Consider the following 27,715-nt stretch of genomic DNA (forward strand, 5'->3'; position numbering starts at 1 on the left):
CTCTTGCCGTACTTAAGCAAGATCTCTGGTCATGGCTACACCCTTCTTCTACAGGGTTTACTTTTCATTCTGCGCAGTATACAACTACATGGTCGCGGTTGGACCGCATGTACATCATGCAGGATGATGCTTTTTTTCCTGAGATGCTGGAAATGAAAGTGTTGCAGCAATATGCCTTGTCGGACCATTTTCCTCTACATCTTGAGATGCTTCTACAACCCATTGCACCTTTTAAGCAATTTTTGGATAGACTCCCTTTGCGTTTCAACTCGTCTTATTTGAAGCATTCAATCTTTCAGGGTTATATGCAGCAATTGATTGATAGATTTTTATTGGACTTCTCCTCTAAGGGCAATGCTTCTTTTGAACGATTGCTCTCTAATGTGCAGCGGGTTGTTCGGCAGTATGGGATCCATCATGCCTCTCTTTGTCGGCGGTGTCGACAAGCAGCGGAGGAATTACTGGCTTTGGTTCGTTCTCTTCTGGTGGAGACTCCAAATGATGTATTTCTGCTGCCATTGGCTGATCTTATTAAAGAGCTTCAGTTGAAATCTTATCAGCAGTCCAAATTGCAAAATTTGACAGAGAATTTACAAGATAGTGCTTGTCAGACTCATAAGTTCTTTCGAGCTCTCCATGCATCTCCTGCTTGAGAGAATATGACTAGACTCCAGGATGTAGAAGGTCAAATGCTCATTGATTCTCAGACTATTGTGAATATGTGGAGGAATTATTTTCTAGACCTTCTTGGTTCTACTCCTTCACCTTCTGACCAAATTACTCATACCCGCTCAGTTTTCTATGATTTGGTCCGCAATCAGGTTCCACATGACATGCAAACTACTTTGGAGACAGATATTCGTGAGGCGGAGGTTATGGATGTTTTGTTACACTTGCCCAAGGATAAATCATAAAAGTCCCGGTTGGGATGGTCTCACCAATGAATTCTTTGAGGTTTTTGCTACTCGACTGGTGAAACCATTGACGGCTATGTTTCAGCAAGTTTGGGAAACGGGGTTCATGCCTTTCTCATGGAAAGAAGGACTTATCAAACTGCTTCCAAAAGTTCCTTTGCCGTCTATGTTGAAACATTGGCGACCAATTTCTTTGATGGGTTCTATGTATAAAATCTTTTCCAAAGTGATGGCGAATCGGCTCCATAAGCATCTTTCTGCCATTGTGCATCCTCTTCAATATGGTTTCATTAAGGGCCGAAACATTCTGCATAATGTCTTAAATGTGCAAATGGCTATTGACTATGCAAGGTACTCTAATTAGGAGGTGGTATTGATTCAATTGGACTTGGAAAAGGCTTTTGATTATTTAGACTGGTCTTTCATTGCAGAACTTATGTCTACTATGGGCTGGTTACTAAAGCTAATACTGTATGGGGATTGCGTAAATCTCAGTCATGGTGGAAGGTAACTGTGATGGAGGGCTAGTTGAACAAGACACCTTTCAAATGCAAGGTCTTTCTTTGGAGGGTGATGATTGGTGGTCTTCCTCTTGCTTCAGCTGTTTCCAAGCGTCGAATCTCCAACGGCAATTGTTTCTTTTGCACCACCAGTGTGGAATCGGCCCGTCATCGATTTATTTCTTGCCCTCTGGCTAAGAAAATTTGGTCACTCTTGTCAGCGGTTTGGTGAGCAGTGGTTGGTTTCTCGCTAAGCCCTATTGATTGGGTTTTTGTGCGGCCCAAATACCCCACACCAGCACAGTTGCATATGAAGATCTTGTTTCACTTTCGTAGATACTGGGGCTGTTGGCACAATTGGACCATTCGGAATGCTTTTCTTTTTGATTCAGCCTCTAATGTTCAGGGACATATTGCTAGGCTTAAAGGTCTCTTGCATTGGCTGATAGATCTCATTTGGCACTCTGACTTACTCCCTCAAGAGGACTTACTTCCCTGGCATATGGCAAATTTCTCTGTATCTTTGCCATGACTTTTGTAACTCTTTTGTCGTTTAGTACTTTATAAATATAACATCCATTACGGAAAAAAGAAAAAGAGATTTCTTAAGTTCGAGGATTGTTGTTACGGTGGATCTCTTCAATGGTTGGATATTGTTTGCTGAACTTTTGTTGTGCTGCCTACATGATATTTGTGTGCTATGTTTTGGTAGCCTTTTGGCTTGATTTCTAATTGCTGGGATTTTGATGGTTTTTTAATGGATGGCCAGAAGGCTTGATGTGAATGCTTTCATTTAATTGAAGCTTCTTCACAAAAAGAGAGAGAGGGAGAGAGGAAAAGGGGGGGGGGGATTAACATCTACTGAGGCCAAAAATGGCCTTTGGGATGGGATTGTGTACAATGGTAGTAGGCAGCAGGTATCGAAGTGTAGCATGCTGAGTGGTAATCAGGAATATATATTGCAAGCAAGGTGTAAAGTGATGTACAATACAATGTCCATGTAGGGATACAAAAAAGGGGGATTGGTGGATGGAGCACTACATGACTATCCATGTAACTGAATGATAGGCTACTATGTGTGTCATACACCCTTTATGAGATGGTGTATAGTCTATAGATAGCGCCTAGGCTGGTCTCTCAGCTCTGCTAAATGTTGCTCGTGGTGCTGATGGGCTTCTAGCCTCTCAACTGTCTCCGTATCTGGTATCTTTGCATCGTTGGTCAGCATGCAACTCTGATCTCCATAGCTCTCTGAATTGTCACCCCTCTTTGTGTAGGTGCAGTGTTTGTGGTCACTTTCTGAAAATATCAGAGTCATGTTTGTTTGCCCTTTCTTTACATGGTGGTCGGCTCGAGTCATAATGGGTGTAGATAGGTACTTCATATGTCATGGCTAGTGTGACCAATGTATCAAACTACTTTCATGTGTGGGGCTCATGGAAGTGTGCTCGATGGCATTGTCCCTCTAGCATAGCTAATGCTTTATATTCTCATGTGAGTCGATCCCTAGTTGTATGTGACATGGTGAATCTCCTAGCAGATACGGTTAATTTAATTCCCATATAGATATATGAATCAGGTGCCTCCATCTGTCTGCTCCTAGAGTGAAGATACCCTACTAGGGTTAATGTTTGAAAGATCAGGATCTTGGTTATCGCAAGATTAATAGTCAATCCTGGTTGTTTGCAGAAGTTATTTAGAGCACAGATATGTTGCTGTAGACCCTCTTGTGATTCAGAGATGAAGACAACATCATTAGCATAAAGTATAATAGAGATCAATGTACTTGCTATGTACACCCCACTTTCCCGCAACTTGTGTGATGTGATCCTATATTTGGTTGATGGAGAGCAAAGAATGTAGGGGAGATATGACGTCCTTGCTTCACACACCGATGGTGCCAGAGACCACATCTGAAAGTCCTCTTGGGCATCTGAGTTGGCCCATCACCCTCTTGTATAGTTCATAGATGTCGCAAATCATGTTTGATGGAATCTTAAGTGTCTGTAGGCTGTCATGAGGACATGTATTTTTGAAACCTCACTTAATATGTGGATTAAATTTTAATCACATGATTAAGTAAATGTTGCACATGTGAGGTGCAACTGGGATTAGAGTAAATTTATGAGCTTGGGACCTGAAGAAATTACGAGATGTCAAGGCAAAAGTTGTTATGAGTTATGCCGCATAGATACTTGGTGGTATCAGGTGCCAGTTGTTAGCCTAGGTCATTCATTTGGCCATAAGTGTCAGTTGGTGACTCTAGAGAAGTGTTTAATGGTACCTAACACCAATTTGATGGTCAAAGATGACGCAGAGACACTCGGGAATGGAAGTTGCCTAGCCAATTTAATTATTGGTCAGTTAGATCATTTTTCGGGGCACCAAAATAATTATTAGATTAATTTTCAGTATTTAAAGACTGAAAATTAATATTTAATCATGGATAATGCTAGAAAAACCATTTGGAAAGGCTGTCACTTGTCAAAAATGCTTATGCAAGACTGAAAAACGTCTTCAGAGGTTGGAGAGAGGCATTTTTAGTGTATTCAGCTTGCAAGAGAGAGAGAGGAGATACTGCTGGTCTGATTTTGCAGCCATTGGAGTATCTTCTGAGGTAGCCAGGGGCAAGAGAAGACCGATCAATAGCAGGTGACATCATCTATAGGCTGTTGAGACATGGCAACAGCAGTAAATGACAGATTTTCTTTAGTTCTTTGCATTTGCAAGCTGTTGTGGTAGGTCAGCAACTGCGTTTGACTGATTTTCAGTCATTCTTTGCGACAAAGCTCCAAATTTTCTCTCTCTACAGCTTTCTCTCTCATCTTCTCGCCATTTCATAGCCTTGCTTCGAAGATTTCAGCATTTGACCCTTGGAGGTTGAGAAATTGCAAATTTCTTTGCTGTAAACCCTAATTTACAGTAGAAATTAGGGTTTAGCAGCAGCCTCGGGAAGTGTGCCAGAAATTGGAAGCTCCAAGACTTGGATTCAACAGGGTTGAAAAGTGAATTTCAACTAAATGTAGGTGGAGGACTAGCCAACCATTAAATTTGGGGCATTTCCTTCGTCTATGAAGTGGGTGAAGGCCAATTAAGTGCTTGAATCAAGGGGCAAAATAGATTGAAGACTTATTGGTCACTTTGGATAGCAAGGGGAGTTTGGATTGCGAAGGGGATCGGGAGAATGCCCTTGGAAATCAATTTTTTCTTCAATAAAGCTAAAGAAATACCGAAAGGGGCGTCAATTTTGGGGCCAATCGGGTGTGCATTGTCCAAGATCAGTAGATAAATTTGTATTTTCAGATTTGCATTAACTGTTTGCTGCTGTAATTAAGTTGTAATCAGGGATTTACCACCCATCCATGGAAGGAGGGCTGGTTACAGGATTCCATTGCCGGGATGTGATGTCTTGCTTGGTATGCCTTGGTGTCATCGTGTACATGCAGTGATTGATACTCATGATATGATTGTGACCCTCTTCCATAGAGGCAAAGTTCATACTTTGGATGTAAAATGGAAAGGGGAATCTGTCCATATTGTATTTGCTTATGCTATTTCCAAAGTAATGAAAAATCATATTTCAGCTTACTAAGAGAGCAGTTGTCATAGGCATGGTTTGCACTTTGCAGAGAGCGATTATGTATTGCTGTGATTTGAAAAGGCACAGGTGAGAAAGATGAAGGGCAAAGAGCTATTGTTTCCAAAGCTGTTGGTCTGATTTGCAGCTGTTGGAGGACCTTCTGAGGCAGCTAGGGGCAGGAGAAGACCAATCAATAGCAAGTGATAGCATCTACAGGCTGTTAAGATACGGCAGCAGCAGTAAATGACTGATTTTCTTCAGTTCTTTGCATCTACAAGCTGTTGTGGCAAGGTATCAATTGCGTTTGACTGATTTTCAGTCATTCTTCGCCAGAAAACTTTGAATTTTCTCTCTATAGCTTTCTCTCTCATCTCCTAGCCATTTCACAGCCTTGCTCCGAAGATCTTAGCATTTGGATCCTTGGAGACTGAGAAATTTCAAATTTCTTTGCTGTAAGCCCTAATTTACAGCAGAAATTAGGGTTTAACAGCAACCTCAGGAAGTGTGCCAGAAATTGGAAGCTCCAAGACTTGGATTCAACAGGGCTGAAAAGTGAATTTCAACTAAATGTAGGTGGAGGACTAGCCAACCATTGAATTTGGGGCATTTCCATCGTCTATGAAGTGGATGAAGGCTGATTAAGTGCCTGAATCAAGGGGCAAAATAGATTGAAGACTTGTTAGTCACTTTGGACAGCAAGGGGAGTTTGGATTGAGAAGGGGATTGGGAGAATCCCCTTGTAAATCAACTTTTTCTTCAATAAAGCTTAAGAAATATCGAAAGGGGCGCCAATTTTGGGGCCAATCGAGTGTGCATTGTCCAAGATCAAGATCAGTAGGTAAATTTGTATTTTCAGATCTGCATTAACTGTTTGCTGCTGTAATTAAGTTGTAATCAGGGATTTACCACCCATCCACGGAAGGATGGCTGGTTAGAGTAGCCTCTTTACCTTGGACTGTATCAAATGCTTTGTGAAAGTTCACGAAGCAGCAATTGAGTCTCCTCTTCCTTTTTTTTAGCTTGATTATACCCCTCAAGGTGAATATGATATCTAGTATAGAGAATGTGTGTCTAAATGTAGGCTATGATGTAGCTCTCGATCTCCATTTCTCTGCATAGTACTTCAACTTTGTCTCCATTATTGCTCCATAGATCTTACTCAATGTGCGGTCCACCATAACGATCATGTAATCACTTGGATTGATAGAATCTCTAGACTTATGGATAGGTACAATGGTATGCATGGTATACGTATGTGGAAAGTCCTTTGCCAGTGCCTTGTTAAACATAAATGCAAGGAGAGGGCCCAAAATGTCCACTACATAGATGAATGCTCACATGTACACTTGTATGATCCATTGATCATCCATGTTGTAGATATTCTATGGCCTTCCTTACCATATTGTGTGTGAAGAAGGTGGATGTGGTAGGGTGAGGCTTTGGGTATTTGGTTATCTTTTTTTTGGGAGGGGGGATGGAGAAATGAAATGAAATGATATATTAACGTCTGCAAAAGGCCAAAATGACCTATGAGATTATGGGTTACAATAATTTATATGATGATACATCTATTTGAACATAAACGCCAGTACAATAGTAAATAAAGTAGAATGAAAACTACGGGACATGTAAAACAGAGAACTCCAGCTAGTAAAGAGGGCTCTAGGTGATACAATTTGCTACAATCTCATGGGGGTATAGATGGCCTAGGTCTAGCCCAAGCTATAATTTCCTGTATCTGCCTATGAAGATGCATCTCTTGTGTGGATTGGGACTGTGACTGCACTAAGGCCTCTTGGGTAGTCTATGAGCTACCCTTGGGTGGGGCTAGAGTGTACTGGAGCTGTTGTACTCCTAAGGAGCATGTCATCGAATTGCTGTATCTCAAGGAGGAAGAGGCCAAGACATTGTTGATCGATGAAATCCATGACTCTAGACAATTGTCCAAATTTGTCTTTAAATAGATAGTGGAATTGGCCCCGGATCTCATAGTATGCTGTGCAACGGGTGGATATAGTGCTCCTCTGTCTCTAGCTCTAATTGACATATTTGGCATATGCACTCCTTTGGTGGAATGGATCTTTATATGCCAGTCTCAATCTCTAGTTGATGTGAAGAGGTGCGTAGTTGACCAGTACTACATGTGATCCCATGTGAGAGGTGGGTATTCATATATCTTGGACGGACAATAAATTCATCGTCTATAGTATGGAGAAGATGTTTTCGGTAGAAAGCCATCTTCGTCCTAATCTTCGGCATTGGTGCCAATCATGTTCGTTTGGTATCCAACTGGGTGAGATCCATCCTGATGACCTTGTGAATCTTTGATCTGCTCAAGTAAAGTATGATGCATCAAGGGAATATTGGAAGGGAGGGAATCCGTCCATGCTTAAGCCATGTAGGTCAAACCGTGTCGACACTTGTGCATACCAACATGACGTATCACCCTCTCTAGCAAGTTGTTTGGAGGACCTAAGAGCCAGTTGTGTATATTTGTGTGGCCAAGTCCCGTATTCTACGTATGTATGTGATTGATTTGGTAAGGGCCTCTATCACAATTGGTGAAGCTGCTAATTCAGCTTTGATGATCTTGTGTGGGACTGAGGCCTTACATTTGATCATCATCCTAGATATCATGGACACCAGTGGTCTCTCTATCGATCTCCATGCATCATAAGTGCGACCTAATTGGCTGTGATGGTCAAGATTGGGCCCCCATGTCTGTGCTTCATAGAGTAATGTGGATGCCACTAGTGTGTCAAAGAGCCACATGTTGGTGCGGGGCTCTTGGAACTATACTTGTGAGCATATCCTCTCCAAACCACCTAGGGCAATGTATCCACGAGTTAGTCTATTGTTGGTTGCCTCTCTTATAGAAAAGGTGGGTCTTGTAAAAAAAGGTCTCCTAGGTATGTATATTGATCCATATATTGCAACTCCTCATGCCCACATGTGAGTTTAGGTGCTGATCTCCTAACCCACAGTGATATGGTATTAAATATCATCACCTTGGCTTTACTAAGGTTCATTGAAAGCCCACTGTTCAATGCATATGAGTGTAGTGCATCCAAGTCTCTCTATGGTCCCTATGAGAATTAGCTATCAATACAATGCCTTTGCATATGGTAGGAGAGGTATCCAAGTGCTAGTTAATGGAGCTCCTCTGTCTCCTCCCTGAAAATTATAATCATCAATCCCATCAATGTATAGGCCAAGTTAGGGGGACATCCTTGCTTCACCCCAATGGTGGGGTAGAGATGTGCTAAAAGACTCTTTGATGTTTGTGCCATACCAACAATCCTCTCATACAATGGCAAAATCCCCAATTGAGCTCTTTTGGTACTTCCATAGCATGCTGTTTGTGTATCAGCTTGCCTCTTAGTACTATGTTGAAGGCTTTGCAAAAATCGACAAAGCAACAATAGATCCGTCAGCCATGGGCCCTGGCCTCCTCAATAATCACTTTAAGTGGAGGATGTGATCTAGTGTGGAGAAGCCTCTCCTAAAGCCTGCCTGTCCCTATGCTCTGAGATCCCACATCTCTACCCATCTGCTCAACTCATGCTCAAGGATGGAGGCATATGACTTAGCCAATGTATGTCCCACCATAATCGTGCAATAATTACTAGGTAGAGTCGGATCCCGTGATTTGAGGATAGGCACAATAGTTTTTGTGCTCCAGCTCTTTGGGAGGCCTTCACACATGGCTATGTTAAACATGTAAGCTAAGAATCCCGCTACCAAGTCCCTAGCATGAATCAAGTGCTCAGCTACCACTTCATCATGATCCAGTGCCTTTCCTCTCCAGTGTTTGCCAATGGCCTCTTGGACCATAGTCTCAACAAAGAAAGTGGTGGCCTTTGGGCAAGGCTCTGGTGGAACCAAGAGAGAGGGCTGATTTGCTAGTGTGTAGAGGCTGGCTGCATACTACTCCCATGTAGCAGTGGATGGGATAGGCATGGCTGGGCAATGCTCTCTAAAATAACTCCAGGCCTCTCTAGAGTCCTGGTTCAAGTAGCTGCTGTACTTTCTCTTTTATGCAGCCGTGCTCTTCGACCATGTTGGGTTGGATTTCTCCTTCTTCCAATTTGGGATGAAGCTGTAGGTTATTTAGTTGCTGCTTAAGTGATTTATCATTTAATCTCCACATCTTGAGCCTCAATCTTTAATTCAGACTTTTTGATATTGTCACTCAGCCACATGTTCACTATAGTGAGTCATGAAGCAACGTACTACAGGGCGGCAGGCAGAAGCTGCAGCTCTGGTGGTGAGCAGGTGGCAGGCAGAAGCAAGTGGCCAGGGCAGGTGGGGGGGCGAGAAGCACATGGCAGGGGCAGGTGGTGGGAGAGAGGCAGGTGGCAAGCTGGTGTCGGGGCACGCTGTGGGATTTTGTTCCATTTTATCAGATTTTGAGATTGTTGGCAAAGTGAGTTATCCCGAGTGCTTTTGTCTTTGAATCCGCCACAGGTATCTAGTGACATATTGCTAGGATCAAGGGTCTTCTACATTGGCAGTTAGATCTTGTTCAGCTTGCTGATCTTCGCCCTAGGGAGGCTTTAGCTCCTTCGCATACGGCGATCTCTTCTGCTTCTTTGCCTTGACTTTTGTATCCTTCATGTGATCTGACTCTTGCACTCCTATGATTTGATATAATATAAACACTCATTACAAAAAAAAAAGAGATTCCACTATCTTGGTTGATCAAGATTGAACTTACGAGAGGTGGTACTCTTTGTTCATGTGCCTAGATAGTGCCTATGTGGCTAATAGTGTGTACCTAGATGCTTCAACTAGGCTTCAGTTCAATTAGGCTTCTTGTAGACAAAAAAGGGTTTGGGAACTATCACAGATGGGATTCTATATAGACAAGGTGCCATTGAGGCACAAAACATACACATTGTAGAGACCACCAATTATTCGCACCCTTGGTTAATGGGGGAGCCTGCATTTGTACCCTTGGGTAATGGGAGAACCTGTAGGGTGCTACATGGATGTATTATGGTTTTTTGTTCCTATTAATTGATGTTCTTTACAAGGCTCGTACTATATCTATCTTGGTCTAGTTTGTGTAAGTTGTTATAAAAAGAATTCGTTTTCCCCCCAAGAAAAGATGAATCTTTTAATAACACCTCAGCAAAGATTTCAGGATAAATATACAAGATAAGCTGTGTAAAGGACATTGATGAAATATTGAAAAAGAACAATTTTCTTTTGACATGTCCTTACTAGAAAATTTCTTTTCTCAAGGTAAAAAAACTCTAATGCAAGGGCCATGTGAAATGTCAGTTGTTATAAATAGAAATCTCCTTTCTTAGGCAAAACTTCCCAAGTAGGTGAATCTACTGGTGAATACTCATAAACTCTAAAGAGGCTGCTATAGTCCTCCAAGTTACTACCAAAAACTCAATTGTGATTCCATATTTACTTTTTTTGGACATGAAACTTGAAACATTTATTTTTCCAATCCTACTGCAAATTTCCAGTTATCACGTAAATCTATGTCCAGTCCGTCATCTCAGCAGGCTTGCTATTTTACTAAGTAGCCAGAAGAAACTCTAGGTCATATCTTACCTGTTGGACGCTAATTAGGTTTGTAAATAGTCAGAAAAGATACAGCTAATATACTGCATTTATGAATGCGACTCAGGTGATTGCAGTTATTTGTTTGCTGGTGTGGATTGTTAATATTGGCCACTTTGGGGATGCATCACATGGAGGAGTCTTAGGAGGGGCAATCCATTATTTCAAGGTGAGTTCTACAAGTCCTGCTTTTCCAAGGGAATACAAAACTTGCACAAATTATTCATGGATATGGAACTGCATAGATTGAATTCAATAATTTTGTGCTGTTGAGTGATAAATGACACAGCTTTATGTTTCAGTCGTTAATGATGTATTTCAATGGATGAAGATTGCAGTTGCTTTGGCGGTAGCAGCAATTCCTGAAGGATTGCCTGCTGTTGTGACAACGTAAGGTTCAGATCGATAATGGATTCTTTTTTCTTATCAAGTCTTTAAATACATTACCCCCGATCGGTACCATACGTGACAATTACTTACTTGATAGAGTTTTGAAAATGTAGAAAGTTCACTGTTTTGCTACTTAAAAGTTGATGTAAGGTTAATTTTATATCATTTTAAAAGTTACCTCTGTGTCTTCAACTCAGCTGCTTAGCGCTTGGGACCAAAAGAATGGCAAAGCTAAATGCAATTATACGCTCGTTGCCATCAGTTGAGACATTAGGATGCACTACAGTGATTTGCAGTGATAAGACTGGCACATTGACAACAAATATGATGTCGGTTTCTAAGGTAAGGTTTTGGTTTTGTCAACATTTGTTCGTCAGGTTCTTGTAGAGAAGACATGCTTTCAATCATTCTCTTGACTGGGTTTATTTGATGTGGAAAAGCTTCTGTTTCGGTAAGTTGAGGGGCAGTCTTAATTACTCAATTCAAAATATTCTGATGCCACCCCTTGGTCTGTATAAATATGGAAAAGTTTAATTCAATCATTAGGTGTGTAACTTATTTTAAGTTACTGCAGATCTGTGTCAAATTCCTCTTGATATATTTGCTGGCTTTATTATTTGAACACACCTCATTGCTTGGAAAAGGTCTTAGAGAAGGCCAGCCAGCTGTATTGTATCCATTACAGATTTCAATCCTTTATATCACACTGTTAAGTCAAGAGAAATGGTGCCTTTAAAAAGGATTTGTATCCAAAAGCCTGCTCAGCAATAGTCATCACTAAGGTGAAAAGGGTACATGCTTGATATATGATAGGATAGAAGCATATGTGAAGGAAACTGCTACGGTTTGCACTGAGGACACACAGAGTGTACGACCACGATAGAAACACAAAGAGACAGACATAGACACAGAGGGCAAAACTCAAACCCTAAACGCAAAACTCAAAAACTCAAACGCTAAATGCAAAACTCAAAACTCAAATACAAAAATTCAAACACAAACAGAAGAAGGGAGAGAGAGAACACAACTCTGAAGTTAATGAATGCTGTAAATGAATGTAAGAGTGTACAGTGTGCTCAAGGGCAGAGCAATGTCGGAGTGTCACGTCCACCGAAGATGGATCCCAAGTCTGTGGCCACTAGTCGGAGTGTAGGAGTGTTGAATAGTGAATGGCAGCAGGCTGTTCACCAAAACACAGCTGTTTGGAGGTTGGAAACTGGTAAACGCAGCAGTGTACCACCAATCGGAGGCTGGAAAATGTGCACAGTTTGCTGTAAACAGCAGTCTGAAACAGTGTCTGAGAGTGTCAGGGCCTGCAATGCTGAAAACGCAGGCTAGCTGACCCTGGAGATGATGGACAGCAGGCTGATCAGCAGTCTGGGACAGTTTGGAGCAGTGGCCAGCAGCGTGGAGCTGTCGCCTATAGCAATGGATAGGCTGAAGATAATGTGGCTGCAGTCGATGATGGCTGGACAGCAAATGGAGGTGGGCTGCAGGCTGGAAATTGGGCGCCAATAGCAGTAGAGGGTGCGTGGGCTGGTGTAACCTGCAAACAAGGATAATCATTGAATGGGGGCAGCCTGTCTATTTATAGATGTGGAAGGGTGCCCCAAAAATTAGGGTTTTCACTAAACTCTCTCGAAGCTCCCTGTTTTAGGGTTTCCACTGAACTCTCTCGAACCACTCCCCGTTTTAGGGTTTTACTCTAAAAGAGCATTTTTAGTGTGCTTTGGGGCTGTTTAAGAGGCTAATCAGCAAGTAATTCATATTTTAACTCAATGCCCCCTCTCAAGCCCAAAACTGAGCTGAAAGGTTAGGCCAGCCATTGTGATGTTTATGTATCCCAAGGCGTCCCATCTCAAAGCAGTCAAGGCATCGGAGAAAGGGTGCACGTCGGCTGCCCAGTGGCCTACCAAGACTATAGAGGCGATGGTTATCGTACCAAGGGAATCCAAGTAGTCACCCTAGAGAGGATAGGGCACCAGACAAAGGGTGCATGTCGGTTGCCGAGTAGCCTACCAAGCCCTACAAAGGCGGATGGAACCACATGGATTTTTTTTTTGTTTTTGTTTTTTTGAATAAGTGAAGTAAATTTGATGGGATGCGGCCAATTGTCTAAAAGTGACGCAGAAGATGGGAGTAGGGAGGGTACACCCAGCACATCACAAAACAATACAAGCTAACCCATCCACTTAGGGTGTCGATGATGAGGAAAAATGGATAATGAGGTATCTATGTGATGAAAAAGGAGGGTGGTATGGTAACAACAACCACCAGTGGAAACAGCTTAGGATCCGCGCAAGTGGTGCTCTGCACAACGAGATGCAAAGTATGCTACATGTTGAAGAATGCTCATGCAGCAGGTGCCACTAAGACAGTGTTTCTCGTGGAGAAATTGTTCACTTGCCCAAGCGGCCTAGTACAAGGATGATGTAATCATGCAATGCCAAGAGTAAGGTATAACAAGGGGAAAAAGTTGATGTCGAAGACAAAGTACTGAAGTCTATAGAATACCAAGAAGGGTAGGAACCCCCTCTCAACCTGGATGTAGATGCCGAAGAAGGGAGAGGAGCCTGATATCGGTCTTCATATGGTGCCGAGAACCATAAGGAATGAAAGAAGATGAAGTGGATGAAGTGGATGAAGCACCCCGCTAGAAGAGCAAGGTAGAAGTCACCGCCATGATAGCATCGAGAGAGATGCTACACGATCCACCTCGGGAGAGGAAACCGCCATGCTGGAAGAAGAGCAAGCACTCCTAGGATGATGAAACCATGAAAGGAACGGTGCACATCTCCACGTCTCTAGCCCAGGGAGGACCAAAGAAATCTGCAAGTTAGCTCTACATTGAAAGACAAAACCGTGCAAAAGAGATGAGAATCTGCAAACACAGAGGCTAGTAGTGAGATGCTCCAAAGCAAAACATAACAAAAAGAAAATCTAACTCAAAATAAATGCAATAAATATGTATGTGTGTGAGGAAATGCAGGGGAAGACAAAAAAATGAAAAAACTAAGGAAAATGAATCCTATGGGCCCGACTCTAAGATTGCGAAAAATGAATGCTAGACTGACCTAGGGTATCCGAAAGGACCTAGAGCCATGCAAGTTGAAGAAGGTGGCTACCATTGCGTATGTCTAGTAGCAGGGCTCTGCCAAGGGAACGCTTGACGAGGTGGAGAGGAAGGTGAGATGGATGCACGAACTGCAACGGGATCGGAACCTGTAGACCAATTAGTCAATCCCTCAGGGGTAGTGAAAGAGAGGGGCCGCTGAGTGTACTTGAGCCACATGTCCAACAGCAGCAACAACGGGTGCTCAGGGAGCAAATGAAGCAAGAGCGGAGGGCGTAGCTCCACTAGATTGTGCAGTCGCAGTGGCCTGCGGAGGCTTTTTAGGTGGAAGACCCTGGGCCTTGGAGCGATTCTCTTCGTCCACATGGCTTGCTCTCTGGCAATGTGTGCAAAACCGTTTTTCTTAGGGAGTTGCTATCAGATAGTTCTAGATTCTTTGGTTCCATTTGAGGAAGACGAGTCACCCTTTGATTGGCTTGCCTTCGTATCTGGCAAGTTCTTGTCGCTAGTGGTTGTTCCTCCCAAAGAAGAGGCAACTAACCCTGCTCTAAATAAGGTTGTGATGAGGATTTTTTGTGGACTTGATCATACAGCCTCGCGTAACGCAAGAACTGGCACTCAAACTTGTAGAAGGTTGGCAATCTAGGTTGGGAGATGATGTGTTGAATGAAATTGAAGTACTTGTCGGGCAACTTTTTTAAGAAGAATGTAACTTGATCGTCATCTGACTTTGGAGAGCTAGTAGTGGCGAACTCGGCAAGTAACTGCCTATACTTAGCCAGCTTGACTTTCAGATCATCCCCTTCCTTAATAGAAACTCTTGAAGCTCAAAGTTGAGATTGATGCGCCGAGTACGATCACGAGCCGCATAGCGGTCAAGAAGGTGACTCCAACGCTTTGATGCGAGCGAGAAGTGCTAGAACTGAGAGTGAAACTCAGGAAGCAATCCCTGCGTCAGCTCAACATTGGTTGTGGCATTGCGGGCTCTTCATTGACGGATGTAATTAGGGTGAGCTAGTCGAGGGTCCAGCATAGGCTCTAGACCAATGACGAGGCCCCAAAGACCCTGAGACTCAAGCACTTGTTGCATGAAATTAGACCAAGTGGTGAAATTTGACCCGTTAAAACGTGTCTTATCTGTGAGGCATTCTTGGCCGTTGCAACAGGAGTGGTAGTGCTCGAAGATGGATAGTGTGAAAAATTGTAGTGTGGGTAGGATGGGGGAGTGGAGTACACTTGGGAATGGGCCCCAGAGTGCCCACTAGGCATGCATGTAGTGTGCAAGTGGATCCATAGGTAGGGATGGGTTGACTAGGCATGGGCATGGTAGCCACATGAGGAACCCAAGGAGGTGGGACGGGAACACGGTGAGAAGAAGATGGGAATCCCTGCGTAGGTGTAACCCAAGGAGAGTGTGAAGGCGCATCATAAGCTGAGGATGGAAACCCCTGCATATGAGTGGTCATGTGAGATGTGAAGCTGGGGATAGTGAGGGGGATGCCCAAGACAATCGTCCTAGGAGTTATGGGTGTGCTCATGTACTGAAAGGTGAGAGACATTATGTCAAAGGGTGGCATTCCCCCTAACGAAGTACCATGGTGCAAACAGGTAGAGAATGGGGTTGAGAAGGAAAAGGTGCTAGGAGCAGAGATGGAAGATCCAACCCCTAGGGTGTGTGATGCAGATGTGGAGTGTAATCCAAGGTTTTAGAAAGATGATGAGAGGTGGGATAGAGAAGAGGGTGGGATGGGAGGGAAGTGAGAAGTGTGTGTGATATGCTCAAATGAAACAGAAGCTATAGATGTACCTCAATTTCGTCTGCTTCGTGAGCCCCCTCTATTGAAGTTCACATAAGCAAAGCCATCCGGATCCTGTACCTCAAAAGAAGAAACAGGTGGGGGTTTTGATCCATGCAAAACAAAAGAATTATATAAACCTGACATTGGACCTGACTGAGATGATGAAGATGGATAGCCAGATGTTTCGAATGCCGTATGTCCTCCATGATCGGAGAGGTGGCCAACCTCACCAACTGGTCCGGATGTGGTAGCAAAATTGGTAGGAGGGGTGTAAACATCACCATACTTGTTGCCATGGTACTCCTCAAAGCCCTCCTCTGTCATGTTAGTGAAATCTGGTGAAGGTGGAGTGTCGTCTTTCTCATCGAGTCCATAATGCCGTCTCAGGGCCTCCAATGATGGAGAAACCTGATAAGACATCATAGGAACTGGAGAAGAAGGTGTTTGGGACATTGTGATTCGGTTACGAGTCGTATTGTGTGCCTCGCACAAAGACTAGCTCTCCACAATATCTGCAGGATACTCTTTACAAGAGCACCGGCTCTGATACCATGTGAAGGAAACTGCTAGGGTTTGCACTAAGGACACATAGAGTGTACAACTACGATAGAAACACAAAGAGACAGACCCAGACATAGAGGGCAAAACTCAAACCCTAAACGCAAAACTCAAAAACTCAAACCCTAAATGCAAAACTCAAAACTCAAATACAAAAACTCAAACACAAATAGAAGAAGGAAGAGAGAGAACACAACTCTGAAGTGAATGAATACTGTAAATGAATGTAAGAGTGTACAATGTGCTCAAGGGCAGAGCAATGTCGGAGTGTGATGTCCACCGAAGACGGATCCCAAGTCTGTGGCCACCGGTCGGAGTGTAGGAGTGTTGAATAGTGAATGGCAGCAGGCTGCTCACCAAAACACAGCGGTCTGGAGATTGGAAACTGGTAAACGCAGCATGTAACACCGATCGGAGGCTGGAAACTGTGCACAGTTTGCTGTAAACAGCAGGCTGAAACAGTGTCTGAGAGTGTCAGGGCCTGCAATGCTGAAAAGGGAGGCTGGCTGACCCTGGAGATGATGGACAACAGGCTAAACAGCAGTCTGGGACAGTCTGGAGCAGTGGCCAGCAGCGTGGAGCTGTCGCCTACAGCAATGGATAGGCTGAAGATAATGTGGCTGCAGTCGATGATGGCTGGACAGCAGATGGAGGCGGCTACAGGCTGGAAATTGGGTGCCAACAGCAGCAAAGGGTGTGTGGGCTGGTGTAACCTGCAAACAAGGATAATCGCTGAATGGGGGCAGCGTGTCTATTTATAGATGTGGAAGGGTGCCCCAAAAATTAGGGTTTCCACTAAACTCTCTCGAACCGCTCCCTGTTTTAGGGTTTCCACTGAACTCTCTGGAACTGCTCCCTGTTTTAGGGTTTCACTCTAAAAGAACATTTTTAGTGTGTTTTGGTGCTGTTTAAGAGGCTAATCAGCAAGTAATGTATATTTTAGCTCAACAGCATATACATCTCCCAAGCATATACATCTCCCAAGCTGGTTGCTTTCAAGGAAGCATATTTAGTATAAGGGCTAACAAAAGAACTAGTTTAGGGTCTATAGTGCGAAATTGTATGGGGAATCTCTCACTGAGAGAATGTGCTGGACTCTTAAATGCTTGAGGAGGCATCTCACCTCCTCATCTCATCTAAGTCTTGTTGTAGTCCTCCCATCTACCTGAAAGTATATACACTCTGCACGGATGTGGCTGAGAGTGCCTGAAGGAAGGTTTGCTAACTGTATCTAGCTGTCCAAAATGTATCATGTACTGGAAATGTGTTCCAAACTATGGCAGTAAATGAGTGAAATTTTGGAGTGTGTATGGCTCCCCTCTGGTGCCCTGAGATATGAAAACAAGTCCTCTCATGAAATTCTCTTAGCACATGAAACACTCGTGAAAACATGCCCTCTCATAAAATTCTCATGAAAACAAATCCTCTCAGGAAACTCTCATGAATCCTCTCATAAGTTGGTTAAGAAATTGCTTCTCAGTAACTATCACCTTTTCTTGAGTCCTTGAAAGACCAGCCTAAGAGCTCTCCTCCAAAGCTGGGTTTTGCCAAATGCCTACTGAGTTGCATACAGACTTCTACCAATGCCAAGGTAGGTGCGTATTGCTAGACTCCTATGTGCTAAAAGACAAACAAAAAAGGCGACCTTTCTTGGCCTAAAGCCGTCCTCCAATCTCCTCCATATATCTGTCAGGAAGGGCTAAGGCAGACATGCCTGTAATAATGCTGTGCTGCAGTTGGAGTCGCTCTGAATCTACTCTTATGAATCCTCCTCTCTACTTTGTCTATGGACTGGCATAAGGGAATTTCTAGAGCCCTATCCTAGAAATGATCTCTTTATGCTCTTGGGTCCCAATGCAGTCTTCGCAAGGGTCTCCTGTTATAGGCCAAATACCTCCATACATTGAGAGTATACATAGCCTGATTTGGATGACTGTACCCCTTCCTATTGTAGCATATTGTAATGCTATAATCATCTATCATGATTCGTACCTTGCCATTGTCTTGCCATTGTGTTGTGCATCTGCCATCATCTCAGACTGCAAAGAGGGATCCCTTCTTCTTTCAGAGAGAAGAAAATTCTAGTAAATCCTTTTTGAACAAAGTACCCCTAGGCAAGTACATCCCTGTCTGCATGCGACTACCATTAGTAAAATGATAGATTCTTCTATCAAAGTCTGGGAGTAATCTATATTGATTGATCTTGGCTGATATTGAAAGCCACTCAAATGCATACATGGTGAAGACTTTGGAGTAGACAAACCAAAGCTTATGCTGTCATTAGGCTGCTTGCCACAAACTCCATTTGGCAACAAATGGTTCTCGAAGAAGTCTTTTCAACTCCCATGAGGATTGTTTGTTCGACAATTTTGTCATGTGGTTTATTCAAAAACATAACTGGTGTTGAGAAAGCAGTGAACAGATGGCTCTTTGACTACTTTTTTAACTCCTTTATTTCTAACTGCATTGAATAGTGCTTTCAAACTACTACTAACAATGCCTGCTTTAAGGCAGTCTGTCTTACCAGTTTAAAGTAGGTGGGACCACTTTTGAAGTACTTTAAAGTAGTGGGTCACTTTTGAGTGTTGGGCAAGCTTTTTTAAATTGTGCTGGACTCATAATGCAACAGTAGATAATATCTAAATTAAGAAATAAGTGCCCAAAAGACTAATCCCCAACAAATGGAAGTGACCAAGATTGACATGAAGGATTACAACTTGAGATGACAACATCTTCACTTCCTAGGAGTCCACAGCTTTGACTTGATCTAGGAACCAAGACCTTATGGTGTTCCTTCTTGACTTTGAGAAGGCATATGACTGTGTTGACTAGTTCTTAGATGGCATGATGTTGAGGATGGGATTTCCAGAGCAGTGGGTCAGGGGAATAGCAGCTCTTTGCTTCTTAGCCTATAGCTAGGACGTTGAGGATGGCATTTCCAGGCAGTGGGTCAGGGGACCTCTACATCTACATTTCTGGGTGGTGCTCATGCACCTATGGGGGAGGCTCAACCTTCATCATATGCACATTTGGGATACCTGCAGCATGGGATACCCTCCCAAGCTGTCCGTTGCATGAGTTATATTGTGTATGTATATAAAGTTCCATTTTTTTCCGATTCGAATGAAACTGGTTTCTAACATTTTATGAAACTCATATGAAACCTATGAGAACCATTTCATACCTCTTGTTTTAGAAACCCCCGGCAACTATGCCCTCAATCCACTCTGCCTGCAAGAAATCTAGTGAGAGCCTTGTATTCATACATTGGGCCTTTGTGTCTATGACCCAAGCTATTGCTGCTAGGTCACTATCATAGTCTCCATTGTACCATGGAAGCAGATCTTGGGGGGCTCTCCTCAAGAACTCCTAGACAGTGGTGTAGTCCCAATTGGCAGTGCCTCTGAGTCTCTTTGCTGTCCACATCTTGCACACTCTACAGGAAACCTGCCATAGCTGGGCCTCTATTTATGTTGGCTTCTAGCCAAATTGAGAGGGCAATCAACCCATGACATACAAACTTGCAGTGTCAGAGGTATTGATTTGACTGCCTTTAACAATGATCTGCTGCCAAACTGTGGTGTCTCTGACCGTAATCTCGACAGCATTAGGGATTTTGCATGTGCTTGTAACAACCATCTAGACCTTAAGCATCGTACACAGGTTGCGGCATCCTCAAATGAAGCCAGGAGCAGTGTGTCAAAGAGGCATCCAATGTCCTCCACCAGGTGGCTGTACCCCACTGCTGCATTGGGCTAGCATTGGGAAGTGGAGGGTGATGGGAGGGTGAGCATCCTACAATTTGGCCAAGAATTGTTGTCTCCAAATACTTCTTTGTTGTTTGTACTGACTAAAGTTGTTCATTAGAGGTCACAACACACAAATTGGAGAACTCAGGTGCAATGGAAGTTTGCATGGCAGGTTCCATTGCACATCCTTGAAGTAGACCCCAAACTTGAGCTTTGGGCTCCAGAAGCTGGAGGAATCCTGCTTTGAGAGAGGGTGCACCATAGGCATAACTAAGATGAGAGTAGAGGGAGGGTTAACACTATGTAAGGGGATAGGGTTTGGTGGCAACACTCACATACTAGCAAGCATGAGTGGAGGTAGGAGACTGTGGAGAGAAAAGTGAAGAAAAAGGGGTTTCCTGTTGTAATGAAGGGTTGGTGTAAGTGGTGAGAGGCAGGGCAGAGACGATGCACACAGCCTACAGGTAGGGGAGGACTGCAGCCTGCAAATCAGGGCAGTGCAAAGGTGGACATGGTGCCTTCACAAAACTGTCAATCTTCTCTGTCATAAGTCTTCTCAAAGTCAAGGAGCAATGCAATGAGGTCCTGGTTCCTGGAGCAAGAAAGAGCCGCAGATTCCTGTAAGGTGAAAATCTTGTCCAGGGTACCGTGCTTTTGGATTGTGTAACATTGGGGAAACCTGGAGGGTGATCATGTTGAGAAGGATCCCGTAAGCAGTCCCTTAGCGAGGTGATGGATCTCCACTGAGCAATCTCCCATCTGTCTGTTCCCTTTGTGAATGAGGTGACTCATTCCTTGAGTATCTGTTTGTGGCATGACAGCTGATGCCAATAGCTCATAGAAAAATTCCTGACAGGCCATCATCTCCATGGTGCTTGCCTGACAGCAGAGCAGCCAGAGCTTTCATGACCTCGTCCTCTATGGATGGGGGATAAGGGATCTGTGCATGCTCTTTATAACCATTCTCTTGATGGTTTGCTAGTCTATATTTCTCTCTCTCACCCTCACAGCCGTGAGGTCTGGTCATGGATGCCATAGTAATCTGTGGCTGGGGCTTGATGTAAGTCTCTATAATAGGCAAGGTGTGTAAGTGGTGTATGAGCCTTTGAGAAAATTAAGTAGTGGCGACTCTTAGACAGACTTGAAGGAACCCTTTTTATGAAAATATTGACTGAAAATCAGAAAGAAGGAAATTGGATGGCTTGAGATAATTTTAACGATGAAACCCTTGATACAAAGTTTTTTGAAAACTTGAGGTGTTTGGTTAGGTGACTTGAATCATTACCAGAGTTAACTGTATCAAGAGTCCAAAACTTTAGACTGGACAATGAAACAGGTACAAGTTTTTGGTTAAGTAACAATATGCACAGCATAAACACTAGCAGGCTTTTTTTCTGCACTTGAGCTTATTTTAAAGAAAGAACATACCAAAATTAAGTTTCTTTTTGCTGGTATTATGAAAATAATGCTTGTTTGGAAAGATCTGCACATTCTTTTGTTCTTCTTTCCTAATGTATGATCCAGGAGGCTTGCATCCTCATGTTTATAAGAACACTTCTGGTTTTAAAAAGAGAATACATTATCATTGTTGCACCATAAGCAAGTACAATTGTATATGAAGACATCCTTGATGAGAATGTCGTATGGCTCACAGGACCATACTATTTTAAATTATGTGCATTTCTGATGAATCATGGCAGCCTTTTCTGATGTTCTTTAAATCTGCAGAAGTATGATGTTCTGTTGTGTTGCAGATCTGTGTGATTAGATCCGTACATGAGGGCCCGTTTTCTGTACAGTATGAAGTCACAGGCTCAACTTATGCCCCAGATGGTGTGATCTTGACCTCTACTGGTGGGCAGGTATTAATTCAAGGTTTATATGTTTCATACTGCTCATTAAAACTCGTGCTGGACTACCAATTGAGGCTGTTGGTATACTTTTTGTATCTTGTACAGATTGAGCATCCAGCACAGCTCCCTTGTTTATTACATATTGCCATGTGCTCTGCACTTTGCAATGAATCTTCCGTACATTACAACTCAGACAAGGGAACCTATGAAAAAATAGGGGAATCAACAGAAGTTTCATTGCGTGTACTTGCAGAAAAGGTTAGTGAGTTACAAATCCATTGTCATAGAGGTTGTTATACAGTTTAGACTCAGCATATTTACATAGAATCAATCAACATTAATGGTGGGCACAGACTTTGCCGTTTAGCTCTTAGTTTGCAACTTAGTCATATCAGAGCAATACAAAATTTGAATTGGTAGATCCACTTTGCAAATTGAGCAACTATAGAAGTTAGTTGGAGAAATATAATACCAAGAAGGTCAAAGATATGCTGGTAGGTGAGTTGGAGTGCTGGACTGCTTGCAATCATGCTGCTAACAATCTGAGTCTCTACTCATTGCCATGAGGATGATGATATGTTCTCCCCCAGCTGAGAGGTGACCATCCTCAGCAGTTTTTTGCTGCAACCAAGATGGATCTTCTGAACAAGGAATATGTTAGGAGAGTTAGGCCTCACGGAATGATACCTAGGGGATGGAGGCAATCATTGGCATTGGCCTCACGGAATGATACCTAGGGGATGGAGGCAATCATTGGCATTGGCGTCTACATCAAGGGAGGAATGCTTCCAAAGATCCACTAGAGGGGGAGAAGCAAGGTGGTCAATGGGGCATTCCCAAGTTAAAGGCGGCTATACAACATCATGAGTTATTTCATGCTGCTTGTGCAAGTCTAATGCTCATGAAAGCTTAGGGTACTTTTTAAAAGAACATGGGCTTTGATATTATGTGAGGATAAAGCGCACATATTTACAACTAGCACTATAAACTCTAACAAAATGCAAATGTAGAAGAGAGAGAAGGAGCGCATACTGAAAACTCATTGAACAAACTGATGTTGACATGACACAATGGATGCTCAAGGGGTAAAGGGATGTCCAACAGCCACAGACCCTCTTAGGAGAAAGCTAAGGGGGTGTGTCAGCCTCTATGACAGATTCTGAGTGCTGAAAATCACCAAACACAATGCTGGATGATGAAGGAAAGGACCGGGAAGCTAGGCATGCATGAGAAAAGTCAAAATGTTAGCAGTTCCTGGGATACAGAAGCTGAGGGGATACCTGAAAATCAGTGAAACACAGTAGCGCTGTAAATGTTTGATGGTGGCATTGATGCATTGATGCTGGCAGAAAAATGCAGCCATACAAACATGAGAAAAGCCAAAAGGCAGCAATTCCCGGGATGAGGAGGGCACTGGAGGCTGAGAGGATGTGTGATATCAGTGACGTGCAGCAGCAGCTGTGACGTCTGACAATGACAGCAAAAATGCAGGCACCTGAATGAGAAGCAGCAGCTGATTGAAAACACAGCTTTGGCTGATGACATGAGCAGCTGGAGGTTGACATGAAGGGCAGCAATGATGATGTTAGCTGTGGGAGATGGCAACAGCACCAGCAATCCTCTAGAAGCGTGATGGCATTTGAGGGGATGGAAATGTCAGCAGTGGGTTTCACTTCCTAATGATGATACTGATGAGATGATGGAAAGTTGGTGCAGTAACGTGAGAGAATGAGGGATGAAAGTTGCAGCAACAGCAGGAGGGCAGATATGCATGCAGTTCGAAGAGGCTTAACAGGTAGTCCGAAGTCTTTGCGTAGCCAAATATAATTGCAGCAAAGTTGAGGGATTTTCTAGCCCCTTTGCATATGCCATAGGAAAAGGAGACTGTGATCATGTAGCCTTAACATTTATTTGCCGAAACCTTCACCTGCCCCCTTGATAGATGTATGTGTATTCTTGGGGTAAATTGATATATATTGTCAATGTAAATACAGTGGGATGTACCAGACTCAGTGTGGCTGGCTTGGACTCAGGGTTTTCAGGATATTGGCATGCACACTAGATGGTAGATCAGATGCATCATGGTGGCATTCCTCCGCTGGTAGTGGATGGATAGGCTGAGTCAATGTAGGGATTTTAAACATTCAGAAGAGAATAGAAATCAGGAAGTTTTCACATGTCCTTGGAAATATAAAGTTTTGGAGGCACTGGATGATTAGATTTAAGTGCCTTAGGTTCTGGAGGAAATTTTCATGAAATTGAAAGACAGGTTCATATCTCACACTTTTTAGGCCTCCTCAACTAGGTATCTGCTTGAGCTAAGTACTAAAGCAACAATCACATGTGAGATTTCTTTGTAGGAAAGATGAAATGAGCTGCTTTACTTAATCTTCCTCCCAAGATATGCCATCAATGCGAGGAGGCTGTGATTTTGTAGCTTTGAATCACAGCGACTCTGCTAATGACCCAAATGCTTTTACTTGTGTGAAGGTAGGGCTACCAGGATTTGACTCTATGCCAACAGCATTGACTATGCTGAGCAAAGTGGAACGCACATCATATTGTAATCACTACTGGGAACAACAATTTAAAAAGGTAATGCTATGATCGACTCTTTCAAGCCATAGCTTTATTTTGTATTCATGGGTAGTGCACCTGCCTCTCTTTTTGTGATAACTTACCTCCTTAATTCTGTTAGACTTGGAAAAGCTTTTATCATAATCATGGGCTTTTATCATAATCATGGGCTTACTTTCAGTGGCATATTATATGCTATGCAAGGTCCCTTTTGGAGTTTCCTCGCACTGAAAAAATTTCTCACTTTGACAATGTAGATAGCCATGCTGGACTTTTCAAGGGAGCGGAAAATGATGAGTGTGCTTTGCACAAGAAAGCAGCAGGAGATTCTGTTTTGTAAAGGTGCTCCAGAAGTGATCATTGCCAGGTGTACCTATGTGCTTTGTAATGAAGATGGTTCGGCAGCTCCAATGACAGCTGAAATTCGTGCAGAATTAGAGGAGAAGTTTAACAGGTACAGTTATAAATCCTGACCAATTAGTCTGCATCTGTTTTGACAGTAGCCTTAGATCACAATTTGTTGATAATGAATTTCATGTGTAGAGCTCACAGGAATGTACTGATTCTTCTATTATCTAAACAATCAATTGTACACTGCATAATTATGAAATGTATGTTTCAAAAAGATACATGATCAGATTTCTATTCAATACATAAATTAAAGATTAGAAATGAAACATATTTAGTCTATTTACAGTTGAAAACACAGCTCAACTGGGATACATTAATAAATGGGAAAGAAAAATGTAGTGAGTTGTATAAAGGAGTCCCCTTAGGCTGGTAATTCATGGTCTAGTAAGAGTCTATGATAGTAACATGGGGGACTGCCACGGGGATGAAATTTTGAGATGCTTTAATCTTGCTAGTAACATTTGATTAAGTTACTAATCAAATGTGCAAGGTTGTTTAGCACATGTGATGCACATGGCAGTTATTTCATGGGAACGGGCCAAGGACCCCGAGGATGTAGTGGGTGTTAAAGGCAAAAGGTGTGTTAAGTTATGCCAACTGGGTTTTGGTGGTTAGTTGGTGCCAGGTTGGACCCTAGGACAATTGTTTGGCCATTAAGTGTCAGTGGTGATACTAGGGACTAGCATTAATTAATTAAGTAATGCTAGTCTATGGGTCAATAGAGGTTGGGAACCACTCCAAGGTGCAAATGGCCTAGCCGATTTCATTCTAGATGGGCATGTTTAATTTTGGGCAGGGTCAAAAGGGCTGAAATTAATTTAATGGTTGAAAATGCATTAGGAAGACTGCCACTTGGCAAAACTTTCCCATGCAACTAGGGAGAAGGCGGTTGGAGGGTGGTGGAAGCTGAATGGCAGCCATTCGGAGCTTGGTGGAGGGAGAGGAGGTGATCAGATTTGGCTCTGAGAGGTGACGATAACTGATCGCGCGCCACGACAGGACAAGGGGTAGCAGGTTTTCTCTTCCGCCTCAAGAGAGGCGGCGGTAGGAGAGGAGGGCTCACCAGCTGAGCTGGTATTTTACCCCCCCCTTTTGAAGCTGTTGGTGCCATCAGATTTGTCATTAGAGCTACGAATCAGAAGATACATTTCAGCTAATTTTCTCTCTTTCTACAGCATTCTCTCATCTCCTCCAGTCTATGCTCAAGTATTCTCAACAAATCTCAGCCATGGGTAGCAGAGTACAGCCAAATTTGGTGGACAGCAGAGAGTTTACTGCTGTAAACCCTAAATTACAGCAGTAATTAGGGTTTAGCAGCCACCTTGGGACCCGTGCCATCAGTCAAAGGCATTGTACACTGAAATCAGCACCGGAAATTCGTGGAATTGTGAGGATTTCAGATGCCAGTCCATCTATTGTGAATTTGGGGCAGCATTTGACCAGTTGGGGTTCCATTAGAGCAAGTCCTGGGTGAAAATCAAGGGGCAATTTGCCCGAATGCTTTGCTGATTATTGGAACAGCAAGGGGCTTTTGAATTAGCCAAGGAGATTGTGAAATCTCGGCTTGTAATTTATCCATCAGCAATTAAATTAAAGAAATACTGAAAGCGGCGCCAGTTTTGGCGCCAACAGGGAGTCCACTGTCCAAGTTTATGAAGGTAAAGTGAGCATTTCAGTTTATGTTCATTTGCTAATTGCTGTAATTAAGTGCTTAATTAGGTTAAACCACCCTATCCGAGAAGAAAGGCTGGTTTCAGGGACAGCAGGTGTGTGGGTCACGGATAGAGGTGCAGCTTGTGTATATAAGGATGTTATAAAAAGTTATGCCTATTTCATATTGAGTCAGCTCTTGAGCACAATCACCACACCACATTTTTCACAGATAGTGTAGACTCAAGGGCATTGTTGCACATGGAAGCCATACTTATTTCCCCTCATCATCTGCATCCAAAACATAATATTCAGCTTGGTACCTATTGCTTTGAGGGTTGGTTAGATGCTCTCAATGAGGAGACCACATACTCCATCCTTTTGGTAAGAGAAGCTAAGTACACCAAAGATACAATGATGGAATGAACAATCAATTTGGTGGGCTATAATGGTAGATCATATGAGGTGTAAGGTGAAAACAAGTATGGGATTCCCTGTTTTGCATATCTCCTCCTCATCTACTTTGCATCTCTTTGTGGCTATGTCTTAGGTGGTCCTCCGTGGTGGGGCTGTTGGGCGGACCAATGAGGGCTCTGTGGTGGATGGAGTAGTCGATGTTCTATTGAATTCTATGAGTGCACATTCGTGTGTGGCCCTGTGTCTCTGCAACTAGGTTCATAAGAGGTGCTCTTTGTGGTGGTATAGCCGTAGCAAGAAGAGCATGAGACATCTCTGATCCAGGAAATCCATAACCCTAGATAATGGCCCAAATCTTTCTCTGAACAAGCAATGGAAGCATCCTTGGATGTCATAGTACATTGGGCATTTGCATAAGTATTGCTCCTCTGTCTTTGGCTCGAGCTAACAAAGTTAGCAAATCTTGTTCTCCGAGGGGAGGGAGTTTGTGCAACATCTCTGCTACTAGGTTCGTAAGAGGTGCTCTTTGTGATGGCATAGCCCTAGCAAGAAGAGCCCGAGACATGCCTTACCCAAGAAATCCATAATATGGCCCAAATCCCTGTGAACAAGCAATGGAAGCACCCTTGGACCTCATAGTACACTGAAAATTTGCATAAGTAGT

General features: G+C 43.1%; 1 protein-coding gene across 4 annotated transcripts in view; it reads left to right on the forward strand.

The window, feature by feature from the left end:
* ECA3 (endoplasmic reticulum-type calcium-transporting ATPase 3) overlaps positions 1-27,715 on the forward strand; it is a 193,159-nt gene that overhangs the window by 75,936 nt on the left and 89,508 nt on the right. For all 4 annotated transcript variants that reach the window (XM_087697630.1, XM_087697631.1, XM_087697627.1 and 1 more), the window contains exons 13-19: positions 10,642-10,743; positions 10,906-10,964; positions 11,162-11,306; positions 21,898-22,005; positions 22,102-22,254; positions 24,487-24,591; positions 24,831-25,027. In XM_087697630.1, the coding sequence (XP_087553756.1) occupies positions 10,642-10,743; positions 10,906-10,964; positions 11,162-11,306; positions 21,898-22,005; positions 22,102-22,254; positions 24,487-24,591; positions 24,831-25,027 (869 nt within the window). The remainder of the gene's footprint in view (positions 1-10,641; positions 10,744-10,905; positions 10,965-11,161; positions 11,307-21,897; positions 22,006-22,101; positions 22,255-24,486; positions 24,592-24,830; positions 25,028-27,715) is intronic.

Source organism: Lygodium microphyllum, chromosome 17, assembly GCF_053477565.2.
Source record: "Lygodium microphyllum isolate KBCC chromosome 17, Lygodium_microphyllum_v1.1.10, whole genome shotgun sequence".
NCBI classification, from domain to species: domain Eukaryota; kingdom Viridiplantae; phylum Streptophyta; class Polypodiopsida; order Schizaeales; family Lygodiaceae; genus Lygodium; species Lygodium microphyllum.